The 24,426-nt window shown below is 37.8% G+C and overlaps 1 protein-coding gene across 1 annotated transcript in view; it reads left to right on the forward strand.

The window, feature by feature from the left end:
* The window catches only part of THSD4 (thrombospondin type 1 domain containing 4), a 338,894-nt gene that overhangs the window by 184,582 nt on the left and 129,886 nt on the right, over window positions 1-24,426 (forward strand). Inside the window, exon 2 of the mRNA XM_036736984.1 lies at window positions 281-485. Within this exon, the coding sequence (XP_036592879.1) occupies window positions 281-485 (205 nt within the window). The remainder of the gene's footprint in view (window positions 1-280; window positions 486-24,426) is intronic.

Here is a 24,426-nt window from a genome sequence, read left to right on the forward strand (position 1 = left end):
ATCCCCCCTCTTTCCCAGTCTCATCTCTGGTCTTATGAGGACCTGTGGTGAGGGGGATAAAAAGGAGCATGAGAGAGATCACCTCTGAGGATATTCAATGGATCAAGAGGGTGATGAAGATAAAGGGGCATTGAGATTTAGCTGCCATTGAGAAATTTTAATTCATTGGGTCTTTCAAGCTCCATGATCTCCTTTTCCCCTCCCTCAATGAATGAACTTAATATTGTGGGAAAGTGTGCATGATCACTACAAACGTCCTTCTTTCCTGTCCTCTTTGCAGACTATTGGCTGTGATGACTACCTAGGCTCTGACAAGGTCATAGATAAATGCGGTATCTGTGGAGGAGACAACACAGGCTGTCAGATTGTGTCAGGAGTGTTTAAGCATACCCTTACCAGCCTGGGCTATCACCGTGTTGTTGAAATCCCACAAGGGGCCACAAAAATTAACATCACTGAGATGTACAAAAGCAACAATTACTTGGGTAAGTTTATTCTTTTTTTTTTCCTCCAAGGGAAATGATCCATTGCCTATTGGTGTACCTATCCCAGAAGCACAAGAGGTACATAGTAGCATTCAAAGAAGGCATGAGAACATGCTCACCTGTCTCAAATTCAGATGGATACTCTTGTCTCTCTGGGCAACAAGCAATAACTCAAGAGCTACCACTTACCATTTCCATCCTAAATCCTCCCCTTAGAATTATACATTTGGATGGATGCTGTCTAAAAAAAAAGAAAAAGGAAAAAAACTCATGTAGCAAGCATATGTGAAACATCTATATATTTAAACCAGCCCTCCTTTGTTTTGAGAGACATAGTTAAGGAAATGAATATCTGCATAAATCATTTCCCCACCCTGAGTAAGTAAAGGAGGCTGAATAACTAAGGAAACTTCTAGTCTGATGGTTTGGGATTTGGGGGAGAACAGCTAATGATCTTTTCCTTCATTTCCTTGGGCTCTGGAAGATGGATTGACTTTTTTTTCTTCCTATTTCTCCTTTGGCTGCCTATGACATCAAGTCTTTGGGCAGAAGTCAACAAAACCACTGTAGAACAGGTTTGGGAAATACTTCAGATGTTGAGAGTCTATGCTCACAAAATTACCTACAGATGAGATCCTTGCCTAATACTTTGGGGCACATGGCCTAAAGAGTTTGAATGCAAATAAAGCAAACTAACTCATAATGGAAAATATTTAGGTTGATTAACTATGTATGGGGATTTATACATAAATTATGAAATACAACAACTCTCAAGCAATGTCCTACAATCACTGACAATCCTTACACATAGCCTCATTGTGGTTATCATCCATCTTTTTTTTTTTTTTTTTGCTACTGGCTCATTTACTTATTCATCCTCTCATCCTAGATTCTAATGCAATCAAGGAGTATGTTCTAATTTTCATAAATAAAATTGTAACATTTCTCTTATTAATCAGTTAGCTTTGCACCCCCATCCAGTATATTACATATTATTTAAAAGTACTTATCTGAAGAAAGACATAACGGAAGAGCAGTGGTTAGGAATTAGAAGATTTGACTGACTTAATAAATGAAGGAAAGAATAGCTGCATGAAAAAGCATTTGTTAAGTACTTATGTGCCAAATTCTGCGTCAAGTGCTGGATATAAAAGTATAAAAGACAGCCTTGTCCTCAAGAAACTTATATTCTAATAGAGGAAACAAAATATGTAGGGGAATAGTGGCCAAGGAAAGGCATTTTATTCTGGGAAACCAGATGAATGATGAATAAAAGTAGTAGGGTATTACATTGACATGCCCATTTTCAAAAGCAATGGTAGTTTTGTTTTTATGACTGGTAAAGTGAAAGGTAGACCTGAGGTGGGGGGAGGAGGGAGTGTGTAGAATACTCTTCGTTTGCCATTAATGGCTCTGCTTAGTTTCAATTCCACAAACATCATTCCTCCCCCAAAATATGTCCATCACCTGAAATCTCATCAGCATGCAAATTGACCCAGGTTTTAATGCTCAGCGCTTTCTCAGCACCCTCAGTTACTTCTCTCCTCTAATGGGAGGGAGGAGCAATAAATTTCCCCAAAGGCTTCCTTTACAGAAGGCTTAGAATTACCCCAGTGACTGTCCATTTTCCATCAGCAGCTCTGATTAGTTTTGATTCTATGAACGTCATGAACAGGTAACCCTAGATGTCTTCCCCCATTTTAGGACTCCTTTTGTGTATTGTCTTTACCCATTAGATTGTAAGCTCTTTGAGGGCAAGGGCTGTCTTTCTTTTTTCTTATTTTTATCCCCAGTCCGTAGCACAGTGCTAATAGTAGATGCTTAATAGAGGTTTATTCATTGACTAACAGTGTGTGTGATAGTAGTTTAGAAGATAACTAAGGGAAATGATTGTGATTTGTCTGAATCCAGTGAGATGGAATGTGGTCTTGTCTATCAGGATAGTTTGATGACAGAGTGGGGGTCCCATAGCTCCTTCCTGTGGACACAATCTCTTCCTCCAGAGGATACTGAAGCAACTGCTTGGGAGCTTAGAAAATGGCCAGTTTGGCTCTGAAACTTCCTAGTTATATGACTGACCCTCAGTATGCCTACCTATTAGCTCAGGGAGTTGGGGCAACTAGGTGGCGCAGTGGATAGAACTCTTCCTGAGTTCAAATCCAGCCTCAGACACTTACTAGCTATGTGACCCTGGTCAAATCATGTATCCCTGTTTGCCTCAGTTTCCCCATCTGTAAAATCTGGCAAGAAAACCCCCAAATGGGGTCATAAATAGTTGGACATGACTGAAATGACTGAACAATGATAGCAACCAATCTAACATACCTTCCACCTCCAATATTCTGTGATTTTTGTGATTAAAATGCTCATGTAGTCTTTGCTCCATCATGAAACTCCTACTGAGTTTCTCAGTGAGACCTCCAAAAGCTCAGCTGACACCCAAAGGAAACTGAGGCCCCACAATAACTTGAGAGTCAGAAATGCCGGATCTCTAGGTCCCAGAGGCCCATTGATATTTAATCCCAGGCCATGTTCTATAGGCTTTGAGTGGCCATATTGATAGAGCACTAAACCTGAAGTCAGAAAGATCTAGGTTCAGGTCCTACCACTGACACTCACTATGTGCATGACCTTGGGCAAGTCACTTAACAGCTCTGTGCTTCATCTTCCCTCACCTGTAAAATGATGGGGTTGCATTAGGTAATCTCTAAGTTCTCTTCTGGCTCTAAATCTGTGATCTACACCATACAGACATGGAGGCAGAAAAGATCTCCTCATTTTCTCATACCAAGGATACGGAAACTCTCCCATGTACACGTGGGGAACAAATGGTCAAATTAAAATGGTGAGTTCAACTTATTTTAGCTAACTTTCAGGCCACCAATTTAGTCTTTACTCTATTTTTCCTGGTTTAAATGTGATAACTGATGAAAGAAAGTGGTTTTTCCATGTTTTCTTTAAATCCCTTCTTCTCTCAACCCCCAAAATATGTGTAATGATAAGTGATCAAAAATTTATAAACATCCTGTCTCCTGAGGTGGAAAATAAATGGAGTATAATTTTGTACAAAAATTCCACCAAATTATGCAACCTCTTGGTAGCTCTGGGTAGTTTTTTTGGTAACATTTCCTTGGCAAGAAAGATTGGTTCTGGCCTTTTATCAACTTCTGTGATTGTTGTTTGAAGCCAGAATTAATATTATGAGGTATCCCTCTGGAGGGACCCTTATTACAATGTATGTCCCAAATGAAACAACCTTCCTGTCTCCTCTACCACCACTTTAAATTATTGTTGTGTTTTGTCTTTCCTACATATGTCTTTGTAGGACCGTTGCTACTTTTTTCTGAGTCTTGAAATGTCAGTGAGGGGAACGTTTAGTCCAATTGCCCTTTATCAGTCTCAAAGTATTTACCTTTAATGCTGTAAAGTCCCATGGATTTCAGGGTCATCATATATATTACTATATTAGAAAGCTAATTTGGTCCCTTGGTCATTCCCACTATGGAAAATGATCAGGAAGCCAAGACCAAGTGGACTCTCTCCTCGTACTACTCCCAAGAAAGGATTTCCATTATATTCAAAGAGTCTTAGAAAGTCCACTCACTCATTCCATTGCTTAGCCTCCTGGGAGTCCATCACAATCAGCTTTGTGTCTACAAGGCTAGCACAGACCTCTAAGAGTTACTCCAGAATGAGACCTGGCTTCATTGATTTCCAAGTGTTTAACGTAGGGTATCATTTTCCTGGATATTATGTGTGTATAACAAATGTTTCTCTCTCTCTTTGATGGCCTGTTAGATTGCTCAGTTATCATCTCAGCTCCTGAAGTAAACTAACACTTTTTTTTCTTTTACTATGGGGAGACAGTGTGATGCAGCAGAAAAATCTGGATATTAAATCAGAGAACTGTATTCTAATTACTCAGGTTCACTGGTGACCTTTTAGCAAGTCAGATCCCTTCCTCTGGGTCTCAGTTTCCACAAAATTAAATAAAATTTCCATTCTACTTCTTAATCTGTGATCCTTTCTAAATACATTGATATGAGAGGTCTGTACTAGAAAATTTTTAAGGGCTAACTTGAAATCTGATGACCAGAAACTACCGAGATGTTTGCAAAGTTAGTGAAAACCTGATATAAATGAAGGAGGAACAAGGATTGCACAAGTCTGTGGGCACTTGTTTTGTTTGATTATGCATATTTGTTACAAGATTTTTGTTTTTCTTTGTTTTTTTTTTCTCCAGTGGGGGTGGAAAGTGGGTAGAGGGAGGGAAAATCAATGCTTGTTAGTTTTTAAAAATTAAAATCATGCCCCAAAACCCAACAACCCAAGACATTCAACTTCTCTAGGCCTCAGTTTCCACATCTATGAAATTAGGAGTAGTGGACTAGATGACCTTTAAGGTCCCCTCCACTTCCAAATCTATGATCCTGTGATTGGCAGTCTGGTTTCAGATAGCTAGAAACGTCGGAGAAAATGCAATATTTTCACAGCAATTTTGCTGGAAGATTGGTTAGCTGTTTGCATCCATAGGTAAAATTGCTGTAATGAAAGTTTATCTGAAAAGCAATTTCAAGATTAGCACATCTTTCTTCCTGTTAAAATGTACTTCCTCAGAAATGAAGTTGAATGAAATCCCAATGACCTTCCAATGGTATTACTGGCTGTCTTTTTTCCTTAGGCAGGTTTAGTAACGTTGAAGCAATTGTATTTGACAGCGAGGATTGGATTTACATCAAACACAATTTAAACCAGTAGTTAGGAGAGCTTGGTTTAATCATTTTTGTCCCCTATAAAATGTTCATGCTTGCTCCTTGGTACAGCTATTTGCCTTTCTTCATACCTTCGGTCGAGGTACATTTTATTTTTGTGAAGTGTAGACAAGATCTCTTTTAGAACAGTAATTTCTTTTGATTAGAGTGGGGAAGGAAATTTTTGAAAGCTGAACAATAATTTGCTTATTTTAGTTATCAACACTAATGGAGTCAGATCATCTCTGGAGAAGCAACATGGTGTAATGCAGTGATACACAGAGTTTTCTTTTTGCACAGGGCTAAATATCAATCTTTGCAGTCGGGAAATTGCAAGTAAACTAGGCTATTCACATGTGCACATGTGATTGTAGTTCCATACTACTAAAGACTAAGAGTTCCATACAGTTCATAGGATGCCTTATCTAGTATGTATGCCCCAGCATGTGCTTTGAGAACCACTGTTAGAGGGGCAGCTAGGTGGTGCACAGGCCCTGGAATTCAGGAGGACCGGAGTTCAAATCCAGCTTCAGACACTTGACACACTTACTAGCTGTGTGAATTTGGGCAAGTCACACTTAACTCCAATTGCCCTGTCTCTCCCCTCTTCCCCCCAAAAAAGAAAAAAAGAGAACCACTGTTAGGATGGATAGAGCACTGGACTCTCAATTAGAAACATGGGTTCAAGTCACACTTTTGCCCCATACAGAGTTTGACTAGTTAAACAGGCATGTAACTTCTCAGTGACTTCAGGAGACTTTTTAAAACTATAAATTGCAGGACAGGAGTTATCTCTTACCAGGGGTTCTCTACTCCAAGGCAGTTCAATTTGACGAGCATTTATTAAGTTTCTAATGAATGCTAAGCATGTGTTATATTCTAAGGAGTCAAAAATGAAAAATCAAAACAGCCCCTGCCTTCAGGAAGATTACAAGTTTAGACTTCCCCCAATTTGCTCCCCACCCTCCACTCCCCAACTCCCCCCCATAAACATTTGTCAAATCAGTAGGAACAAAAGAAAAAAATGAACCAGATACGTGTGAAGTCAATAGGGAGATAGCCATTCTTGAAATTAAAAGATGCATTTGAAGGTAGTCTATCTTCATCATTCTGTTTTACATGCATGTATTCCCATTTTATTCAGGTAGATAGACTTTATCAGAATAAGTTAGCACATAAGCTATCAGTTTCAGAGTGACCGCAATACTACAATAACCAGCCCTGCTATGAACCAACAAGTTGCAGGCGGAAGCCAAGGAAGAATTATACTAAGAAGGCTAGATACATATTCAAAGGCTGCCTGTCTGAGGTCTTGAGGCAAAGACAAAGGCTTAGAAGTCACTTTTTGACCCAGAAATGATAATTACAGTCATCAGCAGCCACCGAGAAGGGGAAAGGAACCTACTGAACCAGTGAAGCCTACAAGAAGTACAATAGAACCTTTATCTAAGAGGCTCAGGTTCAGTTACTAAGTTAAATGTAATCCATTTTACCTGCCATGCCTTTGATGTGTGTCACTTAAGAGATGCATTTATGAAGAAAGTATTTTGGCCTATTTCCTTGTAGGAACTACACCTACAATTGAGAGGATGGTGCCTGTCTTTAGCCTCATAGACCAACTGACCCAGACGTAGATAAGTTAATCAAAGATCAGGTAGCCCATGAATTTCAGTACTGATTTCTATATTTCCTATTTATGTAGTTACTAGGCCCAACCTAACTTAGCTTCTGAGATCAGGTGTGATTGTGTACATTTAATTTGGTATAGTGATACATTATGTTTGCTTTTTCCATTAAAATATCTTTAATAAAATGGTAAGCAGAGACGTTAGTTAATGTCTAATTACAGTTCTGTGACAGAAGGATACACAATTTAGAGTGTGATTTAAGGAAATAAAAACCCCCAAGTACTGTTAGGTACCTGTCATATTCAATTGCAACTTTTAGAAATCACCACCTAATTTCAACCTAACTTTCCCTACCAAGGATTTTTTTTAAATATTCAGTTTGCCCTAAATCTTTACTGATATTTGGAAGCCTTTCCAGTATTATATATAACTCCAGCTCTTTAATTTTGGTGGACTTCAGATCATTGTTGGCATCAAAAGCACTTAACTACGTGCTTTTAAAATTTCACTGAGAAGCCATTAATTTTCCCTTTGAACACTTCCCATTTAGTCTTGACCTTACTTATCATTGCTTCTTTCTCATTTTCTTTGCACAGAAAGAATTGTTGTTGTGTTTCTGGCAGTTTTTCACGTAGCACCATTTCAGCTAGAAGAGAAAGGTTACAATGTGCATGATCAGCATCTCCCTCCACTGTAATGGCCTTTTTCTAGCAGGGAGATTTTTACTCTAGAATATGCTATTCTTCTTAATTCTTTGCCCTTTGAAGTGGCTGTTTATATTAAAGTTAATTTGCATCAAATTTCTTAAAATTACCTATTAACTACCTTAACTGACTTCCAGCAATTTCAGAACCTGATTTTGGCCAGACTTGTCTTAAAACAGCTATTTCTGTGGTTTTTTTTTTCCTTCCAGGATATATATTTAAAACACAGTTAAACTGAATGCTTATCAAAAACGTATATTATCACAGCTTCTGTTAAAGCCACATTATGATTCCCTAGGGAACTAATCAAATCCCATCAGGTCAAAAGGAAAAATCTAGAGGACTTCTCTGTTAAGTCACAGAGAGGACGCCACCTGCCATTTTCTTGCATTCAGTGAAATCCTTTCTTACATCTGCTGGTTATTCTGATCATCTCTTCTCCTGCTATTTCCACAGGCCTTCAGTCATGCTAGGTTCTGAATATGGCTGTAAGAATGCAGTTGAAGTTTTAATAAAAAATAATGCGGATGTCAACTTGTTGGATGATCTTGTGAAAGAATTGTTGATAATCTAGACATTCTAAGTTTAATGAAGATTTCAGTTAAAAAGGCAAACCAAAGTGACCAGAAATTTTGTTATACTGAGTATAGAGACACCATGAGGGTCTCTAAAAAGAACAAGCTTATTTCCATTTCCTCAATCCAAGAGATGAAGGGAAGGTGTGCTGCCTGGTACAGGAAGCTGGAAGCACACTTATAGATGTTAAATAAAATCACATTATATCATTTCAGCTAGGGGTATCTTTCCAATATACAGGGTCTATCATCTTAGTAATTTCCTGATCGTCTCAATTAAGGTATCATCCCAAGACAAGAAAACATCTTACCTTAAGTATGAGTTGTTGCTGAGTTGTATCCAACTCTTTATGATGTCATTTGGGGTTTTCTTGGCAAAGATACTGGAGTGGTTTGCCATTTCCTTCTCCAGCTCATTTTACAGATGTGGAAACTGAGGCAAAGAGAATTGAGTGACTTGTGGAAGGTCACACAGCTGGTGTATGCTGAGACGAGATTTGAATTCAGGAAGATGAGTTTTCCTGATTCTAGGCCAGGCACTCTATCTACTGAGCCACCTAGCTACCTAGCTGCCCCAAGCCTGGGTACTTAGCTTTAACTTAATGGAATGTTCCTATCTGTAGAGCTAGAAGTTTATTATCTCCTTAGAAATGTGTACCTTGTATTTAGAGGTCCTGGATCCCTCTAGAGTCCGCTTAAAGAGGTGTTAATCTCCTGTCTAGGTTAACTCTTTGTTCATAAGATTAACATGGATTTGGACCTCCTAACATTGCTGTTTTCTCCTTGAAGTCAGGAAGAACTTAGTTCAAATCCTGCCTCAGCACTAGATGTGTGACTATCTATGGGCAAATCACTTGCATTGTCTTAGCTTCAGTTTTCTGATCTCTAAGATGAAGAGATTACATTCTTTGACTTCTAAGGTCTCACCCAACTCTAAATCTATGATCCTATGACTTAGTCCCTATGTGGTCTTGAGTAAACCAAAAAATCTTGCTCTGCTACACTTTTCTGTAAAATGAGGGAGCTGGATTAGATGACATCTAAGGCTTCTTTGAACTCTGAGTCATTGATCCTATCAGTCTTTCAATTATATTGCATGCACTTTGTGGGTCTTATCCCCTTCCCAGCTATCCCAGAGAACAAGGATAGACATACAAGGACTTAACTGAAATGCACTTTTGCAAAGATCTCATGTTAAAAAGCTTGCCCCAAAGGTTTCTTCAATTTCCCCATAAGTAATGAAAGTTTTTGATGTCTAACCTTGTGCTTTCAACGTCTAGAAATCGTAGTTTCTTTCCATTTTAATCTGAGTTCATCTTTATCCTGCTTAAAAAAATACAGAAGCAATTGAAGTTTTAATTAAAACCAGGATTGCTTTAATAGGTAGTTTCCAATTTAAGAACCACATCTAGCTTCTGAGGCTTCTAATCAAACTGTATTTTTAAAACTGCTGTAATTTCTCATGAAGTTCTCAATCTTCTTGTGTTCTAACTTCATCTGGGAGAATCAATCAATTAATCAGGAAATTAACAAGTGGTTGTGTACTCAGAGGCTATGGGGGACAGAAAGTCATACAAAATGTCATTCCTGCTTTCATGGAAATTAAAAACCAATTTAAGGGGACAGTGAAATAATGATACATGACATAAGACAGTGTATTCAGGCTAAAAAAACCAAAACACTGTAGTGGTCTAGAGTATGGAGACCTCAGTGTAGATTCAAGTAGTCAGGGAAGGGTTCATGGAGCTGGGTCTTAAAGACTGGGTCAGATTTGGACAAGCAAAGGGGTGATGGGAGTATATTCCTTTTAGGAGGAATACTGTGAGTAAAGGCACAAAAGTGGAAATAAACTTGATTTACTCACAGAAATGTGAGAAGGCTGGCCTGACTAGAGCTGAGTTGGGGCACTGGGGAGCAATGGAAAATAAGATTGGGTATATAATGGGTCTAGATAATGGAATGCCTTGAAAGTCAGGCAGGGGAATTTTGACTTGATGGGATAATTGAAAAGGGAGTCATTGAAGATATTTGAGAAAAGAGTGGCTGAGAGGAAAGCAGTGTTTATGGAAGATTAGTCTGATAGCAGTATAGATTGGAGTGTAGAAAGATCTGAATCAAAGAGAGAAAGTAGGAAGCTGTTGTAATTCAGCAATTCAATACAAGTGTTTACTAAGAACTACTATGAACTGAACAAGGAACAATGTCACAATCTCTGTCCTCAAGGAACACACAATCTATTAGGAAAGATAAGATATAAATAAATCAATATAATGTAAGATATAATAATAAAAATATAAGGAAAGATCAAACAAAAATATGAAGTATCTGGGTTTCCATAATCTCCTCTAGGTTGGGTTTCATAAAAAAAATGATTAAGGTTGAGTAGAATCTTATCTGTGGACAAATAGAGGAAGGAAAATATATGAAGAATATTTCAAAAGAAGTTTTAATGTAGGAGATTTGGTAAAACATGAAAAAGGAATAGAAAGGGATGAGTCAAAGGTGAATTCAAGTCTCCTAGCCTGGAAGTGTAATGATCACATTGACCAAGAAAAGGAAATTGAAAGGGTAAACTCTATTCAGAAGGGAAGTTGATGAATTCTTTTCAGCCATGTTGAGGTTTGGGTACCAAAGTGTACAAGTTAGACTTTTAGTAGAAAATGTGTTGTCTAGGAACTTTTCCTTTTCTTTTAAAAGTCTTGGTGCAAGAATTCCTCTGCCTATCTGTTATTCTGCCCTTGCCACTCAACTATGTCAGCTTGAGTAACCGCAGTTTGCATTGTGACCTGTGACCTCACTGATACTCTCCTACCCCTTTTGTTCACTCTTTCGTATTCCTCTTCTTCTGTGTTTCCATGTCTGGTAAGTTAACTTAAGGAATTACCATGAAATGTGGGTAGAAATATTAGGCCAGAGATTTAAGGATTATCAACAGAGTAATGAGGGTCGAATCCTCTGGAATTGAGAGAGTATAGAGACAGAACAGTAGTCCAAATTAATGAGAACTAGAATGCTTACAGCTAGGAGAAAGGAGAAAGAAGAGAATATATCAAAAGAAAGATAGAAGAAATAATTGAAGATATCGGAGACCAAAGGATAGTATAGTGTTTCAGAAGTCAACAGTGATGAGAATTTCTATTAGGAAGAAGTAAAAATTGGTGTTATTCAGCAAAGATGTCAAAGAAAATGCCTATTTGTGGGGGGCAAGGGAGGAAAGGTGACAGACTATAGGAGATCATATTTTACTTTAGAAAGTGTAAGTGAGACTGTGGAGAAATGAGAGAAAGCATGGCATATAGTTAGAGAGCCATCATTAGGGTTGGGAAGGTCTGGGTTCAAGTCCTGTCTCTGACACATTTGTATAAGCTTTTGAACCATGGTCAAGTCATTTAACTTTTCAGTGACTCCAGGTAATTCTCCAAGATTCCAAACAAGTTGTTACTTTTCATTGGTGGAGGGAGTTTTAACACTAAGGATTTGCCACCCTGTTCCAGACAAGCTTGGGTATGATATACAGCAGTCAGTTCCAATTTTTTTGTCGTCATTCTTTATTTACATTTCTGTAGTCATTTTATGTATTGTTTTCCTACCTCTGCTCATTTCACATTGTAACAGTTCTTATAATTCTTCCCATGCTTCTCTGTAATCATCATGTTAATGTTTTTTATGGCACATTGATATTTCATGACATTTATGTAACAGAGTTGGTTTAGTGATTCCCCATTTAATGAGTTTCATTTCTCTTTCTAGTTCATTGCTACTACAAAAAAAGAGGCTGTTATAAATGTTTGGACATATAAGGGGCCTTTGTTTTTATCATTAAACTCTATGGGACATATAACTAGCAAGAGGATCTTTAAGTTTTTGGAGGGTATGCATGTTTTAATCCTGTTATCTAAATTCTAAAATGCTTTCTAGAATGCCTGGGTCAATTTACATCTTTCCCAATGAATTAGTGTGCCTATCTTTCCCGTAACCCTTCCAAAATTTATTCCAGTCTTTGCCAATATGCTTCATGTGAAGTGAAACCTCAGAATTGTTTGATTTGCATTTGCATTTCTTTTATTAATGATTTGGAACAATGTTTCATGTAGTTGTTTATTGTTTTAAATTCTTTTGAGAACTCTTTTTTCATATCTTTACCAATTGGAGAATGGCTCTTAGTCTTATCTATTTTTGATACTTTCCCATAATATCTTGATAACAGAGTCTTAGAGATAATTGATATAAAGATTATTTCCCCATAATTTCCCTTCTTGTCCTGGTTGTATTACTTTGTTCATATAAAACTTTTCAGTTCACATAATCTAAATTAGCTACTTTATTGTTTGTAAAAGTAAAGTCTAGATTTCTCTTCCTCGTTTGGGTAAGAATTCACCTCCTAGCCATAGCTGTGAAAGGTAACAGATCGGATTCTCTTCTAATTTTTTTTTAATAGCATGACCATTAAAGTTCAGATCGTGTACCTATTTTTTGTTTTGTTGTAATATATAGTATAAACCTAATTTCCACCAAATTGCCTAATTTTTGCTTTTTACTTTTCTCCAGAATTTCTTCTCAAATAAGGATTTCTTCCTGTGATAATGTACGTTCTTAGGTTTATAAAACACTGGGTGATTGGGTACCATTCTTTCTGATTCTTCCTTTTCTAGTGGGTTCTTCTGATCTACTTTTTCTGGGGCTTTTTTAAACTAATACCAAAGAGTTTCCATGACTGCTGCTTTAGAGTACAATCCGAGGTCTAGAAGGCCTACTTTGCATATTCGTTGTTTCCCCTGAGATTCTAGTCCCTCCAAGTGATTTTTTTTTATTATTTTGCCTATCTCTGTAAAGTATTCCCCAGTAGCCTGATTGTTACATAGCTAAATCTCTAAATCAAGTCAGGTAATATTATTTTTATCATTTTGGCCCAGCCCAGCCCCAAGTACTTATATATCGCTCCAATCATTTAAGATGTTGCTTATTCCTTTAAGAAGTCTTTTGTAATGGTATCAGTAGTGAACACTGAGTGTGCCTTGATTATTTTAGCATTGCATTAGAATCTGTTCTTCTACATACCTATGATTTCATCAATATAGCTATTCCCTCCATTGATATAGATTGCTACCCCTCCACTCCTTAGCAGAGTGCTACTGATGAATTAACATGGCCAACCTTGTTTATGAGCCTGTCTGAATTTAGTGAGGCTGGTCCTGAAATCATACTTGGGTTTTTCTTCATGGGTCCCATATCTGAAGGTTTTTCAAATTAGTAGAACTTGACAGCTTTTGTTCTACCACAATGAACCCCAGGTTTCCTTTACGTCTCCATGAGATATTAGAGTATGACTTGAATAAAGGAATCATGCTGATAACAACTACCACAACAATGTCTTTATCACTTTAGAGGTAGCTAGGTGGTACAGTGGATAGATCACAGGGCCTGGAGTCAGGAAAGCATGAATTCAAATATGGCCTCAGACTTTTACTCCCTGTGTGACCCTGGGCATGTGACTTAATTTCTGTTTTGCTTCAGTTTCCTTGTTTGTAAAATAGGGATGACCATAGCACCTACTTCACAGGATTGTTTTAAGGTTCAAATGAGGTAATAATTGCAAAGTCCCTAGCACATAGTAAGCACTGTATCAATGTTAGCTATTATTATAAATATTAGCTATTAAGATTTGCAAGGCACTTTACATATTATTATCTCATTTGTTTTGTGCCCTGTCAGGCAGGTACTATTTTTATCTCTATTTTACAAATAAGAAATTAAACCTGAGAGAGGTTGAGTAGCTTGACCACAGTTCTATGTGTGTGAGGTGGGATTCAATCCCAAATTTTGTTGACTTCAAGTCAAGTCCTCTACCTACTACACCAGGAATAAGGAACTTGTGGCCTTTGGGCCCTATGTGGAACTTCTAGGTCCTCAAGTGTATCCCCTTGACTGAATCCAAACTTCATTTCTGTGGCCTCGAGGCTGCAGGTTCCCCACTCATGTACTACACCATGCTACTTCTTACGAATATTTTTAAGTCCCTATTTTTAAAAGAGGTTTATAAGTTTAACTTAATTATATTAACAGAAATCGGAGTAGCTGGAATGATCATTCCAGATTAAATATTGAATTTTGGTTTAATTTTGTCAATTCAGTTTCTTAACTTTACAGTATAACAGACAAAAAAAGCAGGCATATATCCATATCCAGAGAAAGAAATATGGAGTCTGAATGCAGATAGAAGCATACTGTTTGCTTTCTTTTCTTGTTTCATTTTGTTTTTTCTTTCTCATGGTTCTTCCCATTCCTTCTAATTCTTCTATACAACATAACTAATGTGAAACTATGTTTAATAAGAATGTACATGTAGAGCCTATTATCAGAGTGCATGCCATCTTGGGGAGGGAGGTGGAGAAAATTTAAAACTTATGGAAATGAATGTTGAAAACTAAAAATAAATTGATTAAAATTTATTTTTAAAAAGCAGGCATAAAAACATACTTAGCAATAATTATTCATATTTGCCACTATTGGCCAATATACCACTTCAAAGAATCTAGGAGTTCACTGATAAACTATAAAGTAGTAAAAACTCTTCCCCTTTGGGCATGCATTATCCTTAAAGTGTTTTTAAGAAGGATGATAATGATCAGCATTTAAAAGGTCAAATAACAGAGATTGTAATTTGCAAGGCTTTTACATTAATGTTCTTCCTATTTTCTTTCTTGGGAAGATTGTAAGCTTCTTCAAGATTGGAATCTTCTTAGTATCTGGTACTCCTTGGGTATTTTTCATTATGACTGCCACCCTGCTAGGCACATTTAGACCCAGTGAGAAAGAGACAATGATTCTAAGGAAACGTTTGTGTTGTGGCCCCCAAATGCCAACACTGAAATGTATATAGCTATTTATAATTACAATGCATTTCCCCTGAATTGTATCTGATCTTCACAACAGTCCTGTGAGCTTGGTAGTATAAATATTCTAATTCCTATTAGACAGAAGGGAAGGCTCAGGCACAGAGCCATGATTACATGATTTACTTGAGGCTACACAATGGCAAAGTTCACTAAGTACATCATCATGTTAGTTTGACTTCATATTTAGGTCAAAGTTTCTGACTATGGAGAACACTTATACCCAAGCCTTAGAGGCATGACTGACCTTCACTTGAAGTTTCTAGGCATATTTCCCTACTCTTTTTCCTCATTAATGGAATTTGTTGACATTTATTTCATAATTTATTATGCCTTCTATTTTAAAATTTACCATCAGTTGAAGGGATATTCAGTCACTTGATGTAGTACAATGGAAAGGCTGTGAAGTTAGAGAACCTGGGTTCACATCTCACCCTTAATACTTACTGTATGTGTGATCTTGATGTGACCTAAGTTCCCTGGATCTCAGTTTCCCTAACTGTAAGATTAGATTAAATGACCTCTAAATTCCCTTCTAGTTCTAGATCTATTATTCTATGTTTAAACCTTCCATATGGTCTAGAGGCTAGTTACAAAAAGTTAGAGGCAATTAGGTGACATAGTAGATATAGTGAAGTCTGATGAAACTATGACATTTACCATCCCACTGAGGGGATTTCGGTTTGTAAAGATAATGACAGACAGGAGCTATGCTGGGGGCAGCTCAAACCATCTCCCAGGAAAGCCAATTGTTTATATTTCATTGTGAGTATTTACACCTTGGAAATCTATATATGCTACAAATCTGTGCTTGATATATTATTTTCTCCATTGTCTAGATTTAGAAAAGTGCTGGGGAAAAAATTAAATGATGCAGATTAAACTTAAAAATATGTCATGTATACTTTTTTTTCTTTTTCGTCAGCTGGTTTTTAAACATTTACCAGCATACCAGCAACCAGGGCAGTAAATATATTAAAGATGGAACACTTCAGGAGTAGTACATAGAACTTGAGAAGAGCAGAAAAGACGAAAAAGAAATAGGAACCAGAGTAGAACGAAAATGAACAAATTGGAGGGAAAATTTGAAGGACTATTTAATTATACTTGTGTGGGTCAAGTGCAACTGAAAGTTGAAATATTTAATGTCATTAGCATAAAAACACAGAAATTATAAGAAGTCCTGGAGGGTAAGTGATTATGTTTTAGCCCTCCCAAGTCTTAAAAATTAAGAAGTGATCACTAGATCATAGATCTGGAGTTTGAAAGGACTTCAGAGTCCATCTAATTCAACCCCCCTCACTTAACAGATGAGGAAACTGAGGTACACTGAGGTTATATAACCTAACTAAAGTCACGCAGGTAGTAAGTGTCAGAAGCAGGATTTGAACTTACCTCTCTCTCTGATACCATGATTTTCCAAGACTGAGCACATAGTACATAGAATCGTAAAATTTTTTTGCTAGAAGAGAACTTTTTACATCATGTAGTCCCAACCTTCTCATTCTTTTTAAGGCATATATCAAGATCCTGAGAGTAATTGAATTCCCCAAGACCCACATAAGTGCCAGGTGCTACATAAATAAATACATGCTAATTAATTGAAGGCAACAGATGTATCCCACTGGACTCTCAACAAGCATAAGTAGGCTCAACTTTGATATAAGTAGTCAGGCTGTATACAAAAAGATGATGTTTGGTCCACAAATAGAACTTGAGGCTTTGCCAATTGAATGAGAGCTATTGGGGATGGAAAATTTGCCTCCTAAATGTTGTTTGAGGCTGTTGAAAAAATATGTGGGGTCTGTGTGGAACAATGTGAATATTACAGAGAGGACTGCTGAGCAGGCACAGATTGACCTAGACCATCACCAAGGTTCCTTCTAAATCTTAGATTCTGTGATGTTTATTTTAAAAAGGTATGTGGGGTATTTTTTGTTTTTAACCTGGAGACTTCAATTTTTCATTAGGCAGAGGGTCCAGATCCAGAAACAACAGGGAAGTAATAAAAGAAGTAAAATTATTTTAAGTCTTCTTGTAAAAACATGGGGTTAAAAAAAGATACTGATTTGGACATGCATACTAATTATTTTGAAACACTTTTAAAAAAGAAAAAAATATTAAAATTGATTGAATTGATGTTTGACAGAACAGAGGTAAAAATGAGAGTCTGTGTCTTTTCTAACCATGCAATTATAAGTAAAAATGGATTTCTTTGAGCAGGAAAATTGGGCCCAAAAACATGAAGCCAAGCCAAATCATGTTTGGGCAGAAGACACAACAAAAGAGCTAATCAAGGTGGGGAGGAGCCCTGTTCCCCGCAGAGTATGATGGAACATTTTAAGAAGGAGCTTGAAACAAACTCTCAAGGGAAGGAAAGGAGCAGTGGAAGGTTATAAAGAGTAGAATAGATGTTCAGAGCTGAAGAATCAACTAATGGGGAGCACAGGTAAAGGAAATAAACAAGGGAGATAAAACAAGGGAGTAAAGGCAGAAATATGAAGAGGAAAAGAGCAACATGGTATGAAGGAAGTAGAAGCGCAGGTCTGCAATCCTGGCTTTAGCACCAAGTGGTTGTGTGGCTGTGGGCGAGGGGGCGCATGACCCCCTTGAGCTTTTCTTCACCAATCTGCAGTCTGAGAAGGCTGGAGTCAATGATTTCTCAGGTTCCATCCAGCAGTGAAGATCTATAGTTCTTCCTCTAAATCCATCTAAATGAGCGAAGTCTTCACTGGTAAAATTAAGAGATAATAGGAGAATAATTATAAAAATAATTATGGTAATGATGATAGTATTTAATGCTTTCAAGTTTTCAAAGAACTTTAGCAATATCTCATTTTATCCTTATAATAACTCTGTTTGATAGGTGCTATTATTCCTGTTTTACAGATGAGGAAACTGAGATGGAGGTTAAGTAACTTGTCCAGTGTCACACAGCAAGTATGTGTCTGAGGCAGGATTTGAACTCAGGTCTCCCTAACTCAGGGTTCCTCCCTATCCACTGCCTCTGCCCCCCAATGCCTTTAGCACTAGGTTGAAAAGTTTAACTGACTGATAGAAAAGAATCTCCTTCTAGAGGTCTTAGGGCCATGGTATCAAACTCAAATAGAAAAAAGGGCCCAGCATATTGTTCATTAGGATCCCATTTGGCCACAGGTTGACTTTACTGTATTTTTATTTATTTTCTTCAACATTTCCCAATTACATTTTAATCTTTTGGGAGGGGAGTCACTCAGGAGTATTGTGGGTTATGTGTTTGATGCTTCGCCTTAAACTATGTAAAAAAGAGACAGTAATATTGGGTTTAAGGAGTAAAAAATAGGCAAATTAAGATGAAACCTAGAGAATTTAGAAATGAAAAAGTTCTTTTCGAAGTTGTTATAGGGTAAAGGTAATTTGTCTATGTGTATGTGCCATGATACTTTGATACTCCACAAATCTTCCAAACCCTCATTAGGTCATGGAGATGACCTTGGGTTCTCAAAAGATTTTAGAATACCACCTCTGTTGAGTTATGGAATATTGGAAAGGCTTTTAGTACCATCTCACGAACAGACTGTCTGCTGTCTGAGAATCAGCCTAGCAAAAAAAAAGAGAGGCTGATTACCAACATGGTTTCCGGTGACGATTTTTTTTTTCAATGGGTGTGGGAGTGGTAGAGTCAAAGGAGCCATGAAACAAAATAAGGAGCAATTTGTGAATAAAGGACATCTAGGTGGCTCGGTGGATGGAGCACTAGGCCTGGAGTCAGGAAGACCTGACTTCAAATCTGGCCTCAGACTCTTATTAGCTTTGTGACCTTGGGCAAGTCACTTAACCCTGTTCGCCTCAGTTTTTTTCTCTGTAAAATGAGCTAGAGAAGGAAATGGCAAACTGCTCCAGTATCTTTGCCAAGAAAACGCCAAATTGAATCACAGAGAGTTGGACATGATTGAAACAACTGAACAACATGTAGATGAACAGTGTGTGTCTTGTTGGAAGCTAGATTTATAGTCATAGGACTTTTATTTAAATTTCAGCTTTCCTCCTTAGCATGTACTTAGCCAAATTACTTCCTCCCTATAGGTTGGTGTCCCCATCCTTAAAATGAAGTCTTTGGCCTATCAGGGGTAGGAAACCTGCAGCCTCAAGGCCAGATCTGCGCTGGAGGCCACAGGTTCTTCACCCCTGACCTAGATCGAGGGTTCTTAACCTGGGATCCATGAACTTTTTTTTTTTTTACATTTTGGTAACTATATTTCAGTACAATTGGTTTCTTTGTAATCCTATGTATCTTATTTTGTGCATTTAAAGAAACGTTATTCTAAGAAGGGGCCAGTTGGTTTCACCAGGCTGCCAGAGGGGTCCAGGACCCAAGAATTCCTAGACTAGGTAACCTCTAAGGTGGTTTCCAGCTGAGATTGCAGAAGGAAAGAAGGCTTTCCATCTATTATCTCATTTGACCCCCAAACTAGTATTATAGGGTAGGCAGGACAGGTTTGCTCATTTTCATTCGGTAAATTGGCAGACTCAGACAGATGAAGGGACTTACTGGGGTGGGGGTTGGGGGTGGGGGGGCATGTTTTCCACTACATTACATATCCTTAATAATAAGGATTCAACAAATATTTTTTGGATGGTTGATTCATTGATTAGTGAGAAGTGCTCCTTGGTTCAGTGGTCTCTAACTAGATTCCAATGAATATTTAAGGATTACTTGAGCTTGTATAAATAGGTAAAATTCCACATGAGACGTGGAGGGAAAACTGTACAGGGCGGAGAAGAGATGGTGCTTTGAGGAATCTGGGAAAGTGTTGATCACACTAACAGAACAAGTCTAGGGAAGAAGAGCTTATAAATTTACATCATAAAGCTTTGGAAAGTATAGACCATATTTTTTTCTTCAGATTTATATAAAAGGCTAAATGTCAGGCATAGCACTCAAATATAAGGATTACTAGAAATATCGTCTCTCTTTGACAACCAGTGTTATTAGTATAGAACAAGTAGAAGGTTCAAGGTTTTCCCTGGGTGTGGACTTGGTGGGTTAATTTCCCAAAATTGATAATCTGGGGCTCTAGATATGAGTGGTGAACAGTCTAGAAGGTCTGAGTTAGAAGGAGCATCTGAGGTCATCTAGTCCAGAATCCTACTGGAAACATGAATCTTTTCTACAAAAAATCCCCCATAATTAGCTGTTCAGCCTCTACTTAACTATCTCTCCTACTTATTCCTGAACTCTTAAATCACTTAGGGCGATAACACCCAGTGAGATCAGAAATTCATGCAGGGCAGTCTCTTATTTTTTTTTTTGAAGGGCAGGGCAATTGGGGTTAAGTGACTTGCCCAAGGCCACATGCTAATAAGTGTGTCCAAGTGTCTGAGGCTGCACTTGAACTCAGGTCCTCCTAACTCCAGGGCAGGTGCTCTGCTCACTGCTCCACCTAGCTGCCCCAAGGGCAGTCTTTTAAAGAAAGGTCTTTGATGACAACAGTAACAGTAGTAATTGACATTTGTTTGCTGAGTTCTTTATATACCTAATGCATGTCCTCATTTACTCTAGGTATTGTCATCTCCATTTTGCAGATGAGGAAACTGAGACTCAGAGAGGTTAAATATCTTGCCACTTGGTCACACAGATTATATGAATCCAGATCTTCTCAACTGCAAATCTAGCACTCTGTCCACTTTCTAGTCTGGCTTTTCAATCACAAAATTATAGAATTCAAGAGTTGAAGGGGATCCCCATGACCATCTACTCTGTTTTACACATGAAGGAAATTCCCACTGTATCATATATAGCCAAAGGCACCATAGTACAGTGGGAAGAGCTGTGAGTCTGGAATGAAAGGACGCGCGTTTAAATTCCATCTCTGGTGCTTATAACCTTAGGGTGACCTTGGCCAAGTCATTTCAGCTCTGTAGGCCTAAATTTTATTTGTAAAATGAGGGGATTGGACTATAGGGCCTTTGAGGTTCCTTCCATTTCAGCTCTTATTCTATGATCTATGAAATACTCAATTCCTACCAAAACAAACCCGATACTCCCTCCTCCCCTACACACAGAGGTTTCTACACCCTCTATAACTGCCACACCAAACACCCAGCCAAGGACCATAGAGACACATACTCTTCATTGGCTGCCTAAATTCTCTTAGGGCAGCAGTTCTTAACCAGGGATGCATGAACTTGTTTGTAAAAATATTTAGATACCTAAATTTCAGTGTAATTGGTTTCCTCCATCATTTATGCACTGAAAAACAGTCGGAGGAGTCCATAAGCTCCACTGGACTGTCAAAGGAATCCACAACACAGTAGAGGCAAAGGCCGCATGTCTTAGGGAGGCTTGGGTAATTTAGCAGTGCCCTCCCCATTCCTGCTGTGCCACCTAGCTGCCCTTAATGTGAGATTGTAGTTGAGACTTAAAGGAAGCCAGGGAGGTCAGTAGTTGGAACAGAAGAGGAAGAGAGTTCCAGCATGAGTACTGGACTTATAGTTAGGAAGACCCACGTTCAAATTTGGCCTAGACTTTTGATGTTTCCAGATCCTGGCTAGCAAGCCCTCATATTAATGCTCTTGTGTTAGTTGTTTAGTCATTTCAGTTTTCTTGGCAAAGATACTGTGGCTGGCCATTTCCTCCAGCTCATTTTATAGATGAGGAAACCGAGGCAAACAGGGTTAAGTGACTTCCTGAAGGTCACACAACTAGTTAGTGTCTAAGGCTGGATTTGAACTCATTTCTTCCTGACTACAGGCCTGGTATTCTATACACTGCACCACCCAGCTGTGTAGCTCTTTGTGTAGGTCATTTCCAAATCTTTAAATCCATCCATTCTACATTCCCAACTACCCACTGATTACTTCTACCTGGATAACCCACTATCACCCAAAACAAGATTCCTCACCCTCTTCCCTCCCCAAACTAGCTTTTCTCTGCTGTTCTTCTTCCTTTAGCATTGAGTTAATCCAGGACGTTCAAGGCAATACCTTTGCAAGCACTCACACTGTTTTTCAGGATAGTTTTAGTATTTGCTTTACGACTCCTGGACTTAATTTTGCATTACATAATTTCCACCTGGTGTCTGAAAGTATGTTTTCTTTTGACTTAGAAAAGCTCTAAGATGTCCTTAAATCTGTTTACACTGGTTTTCCCTTTTCTTTAATATCCACTCTGGCTGCTCCAAAAAGCTTTTAGATACACTGGAGCTAAATAAAATAAACTCCCCTCCTTATTGTTTTAACTTTCATGTATATTGGTTTAGTGCCTAGTTACGCTGGAAAATGTGAACTGTAGCACAGATTTCTCATGTTTGTCCACTTTTTTTTAAAATAACTTTTTTGTTTTTGAGGGAATATATAACCTGTGGCTTTAAAATAAAGTTATATAATCTGTTTTAGAAAAATGTCAAGCACTCACAGCTTTTGTAAAAGTTGGAATTTTCAATATTCTTTAATAGGATGCTTCTCCCAAATTTGGGAAACTAATGTTGAGCTAGTTAAGTATTGTATGTTATGGGAGTCACTTCACTTATCACTGAAATATTTTGTAAATTACCTTCCTCACTTCATAAGTTCATTTCTCTATTGGTTTGTTGTCACTTGTCACAGTAACCATGCTATTACTTGTGATCTTAGCTGCCTTTCTGAAAATAATGACAAATGATAATAACAACCATTTATGGAGCTTTTTAATGTTTACAAAGCTTTTTACATGCTATCTCATTTGATTTTCACCACTCTCTTAGGTTGATGTTATTGGTATCCCATTTTAAATATGAGGAAACAGGCTGAGAGAGGTTGAGTGACTGACCCAGGGTCACACAACTAGTAAGTGTCTGAGTTTAGGATTTGAACTCAGGTTTTTATGACTCCAAGTCCTGCAACTGTATTGAAACATAAATAGTACTACCCTACATGAGTTTAGAAGATGAGAAAAAAATAAACTTTAAACGAAGGCTAAGGCACAATTAAGGACATTCCTAAATATTACTTAAATATTAACAGTCATTTCTTAATCTTAACCAAGTGGTAATCCAGATGTCATCATTAGCAACAAAAACTATAAACAACCATTTATTGGGTAGCTACTTTGTAGAGACAATTCTGGTAGCCCTTGGGGAAACGAGTCACTCTGGTGTAGTAGAAAGAATATCGGGTTTAGAGTTCAAAGGGCCTTGGATTAAATCCAAGAGCTTTAGAAATTGTGTGTCTTTGTGTTGCTTCTTTGTCTATAAAACCAAGGGAATGGACTACTACAAGATGTTAATAAAAACTAAGATTTCAACAGACCTTCAAGATTTATAAGGCACTTTGCATACCATATTTCATTTGAGCTTTACAACAACCCTGTGAGATAGGTACTACAGGCAAGGAGGCTAAGTCTCAGAGAGGTTAAGTGATTTACCCATAAGCACACAGCTAGTGTTGGAGCAAGGGTTCAACCTACATCTGACTCCTAGTCCAGTAGTCTTTCCACAATACATTCTTGCCTTATTCTCTCTCTTAAACCGCGCCCCCTCCCAGCTCTCAATCTTACGATCATTGCCCACAGGGAGCATGCAATCTACTTGAGGAGACAGGATATGTAAGGTAAACTATAATACAAAATAGCATCTTAGTGTTAAATGTGTTATATTAGTATTATCTACAGATATAATCTGTGTCATTTACATGAGAGAAAACAAATGTAGTCGATTATGGAAAGCTTTATGGAAAAGAGGAGAGCTTGAACTAGACCTTATGACACATAGGAAGACTTAGCTTAGCAGATGAGGTAGAAATGAGGTAGGCATTCCAGAGGGATAATGTAATTAGAGGGAAAATCATCTAAGTCAGGAATGCACACAGTTTTTCTAGAATATGATATTTTGACCAGTTTGGCAGAGGCTTTATGTAGAGGTGTTATAGAGAAACACCAGGTAGACGGAACTAGATTGTGGAGACCTGTAGATGGCAGCCTAGAAAACTGGATTTTGTACTACAGGCCATAAGGGGCATTGAATGTTTTCTATAAGGGGTATGTGTGCAAAGCTATATTTTAGGATTCACTTGGCAGCAATATATTGGATGGATTATGATGGAGAAAGACTGAAAGTTAAGAGACAAGTTGAGAGGAGATAATCACAATGATCCAGATATTAGGTGATGAGGATAAAGATTGGACTGATGGAGGAGTAATAGAAAAGAAAAAAAGGAATGTAACTGATATCACAAAGGAAGAAAAAACAGGATTTGATGACTGATTAGATCAGAGGGTAGGTTGAGAGAGGAGTCAAAATGACTGTGATAATGAGCCTGAGTGACTAGAAAAATATGTCATCTTTGACAGAAATATGGAGGCCATATGGAGAAGCCAGTTTGAGAAGGGGAGTGATGTTTGGTTTTAGACATGTGGAGTTTGAGGTGATAGTG

Source organism: Trichosurus vulpecula, chromosome 8 (genome assembly GCF_011100635.1).
Source record: "Trichosurus vulpecula isolate mTriVul1 chromosome 8, mTriVul1.pri, whole genome shotgun sequence".
Classification (NCBI taxonomy): domain Eukaryota; kingdom Metazoa; phylum Chordata; class Mammalia; order Diprotodontia; family Phalangeridae; genus Trichosurus; species Trichosurus vulpecula.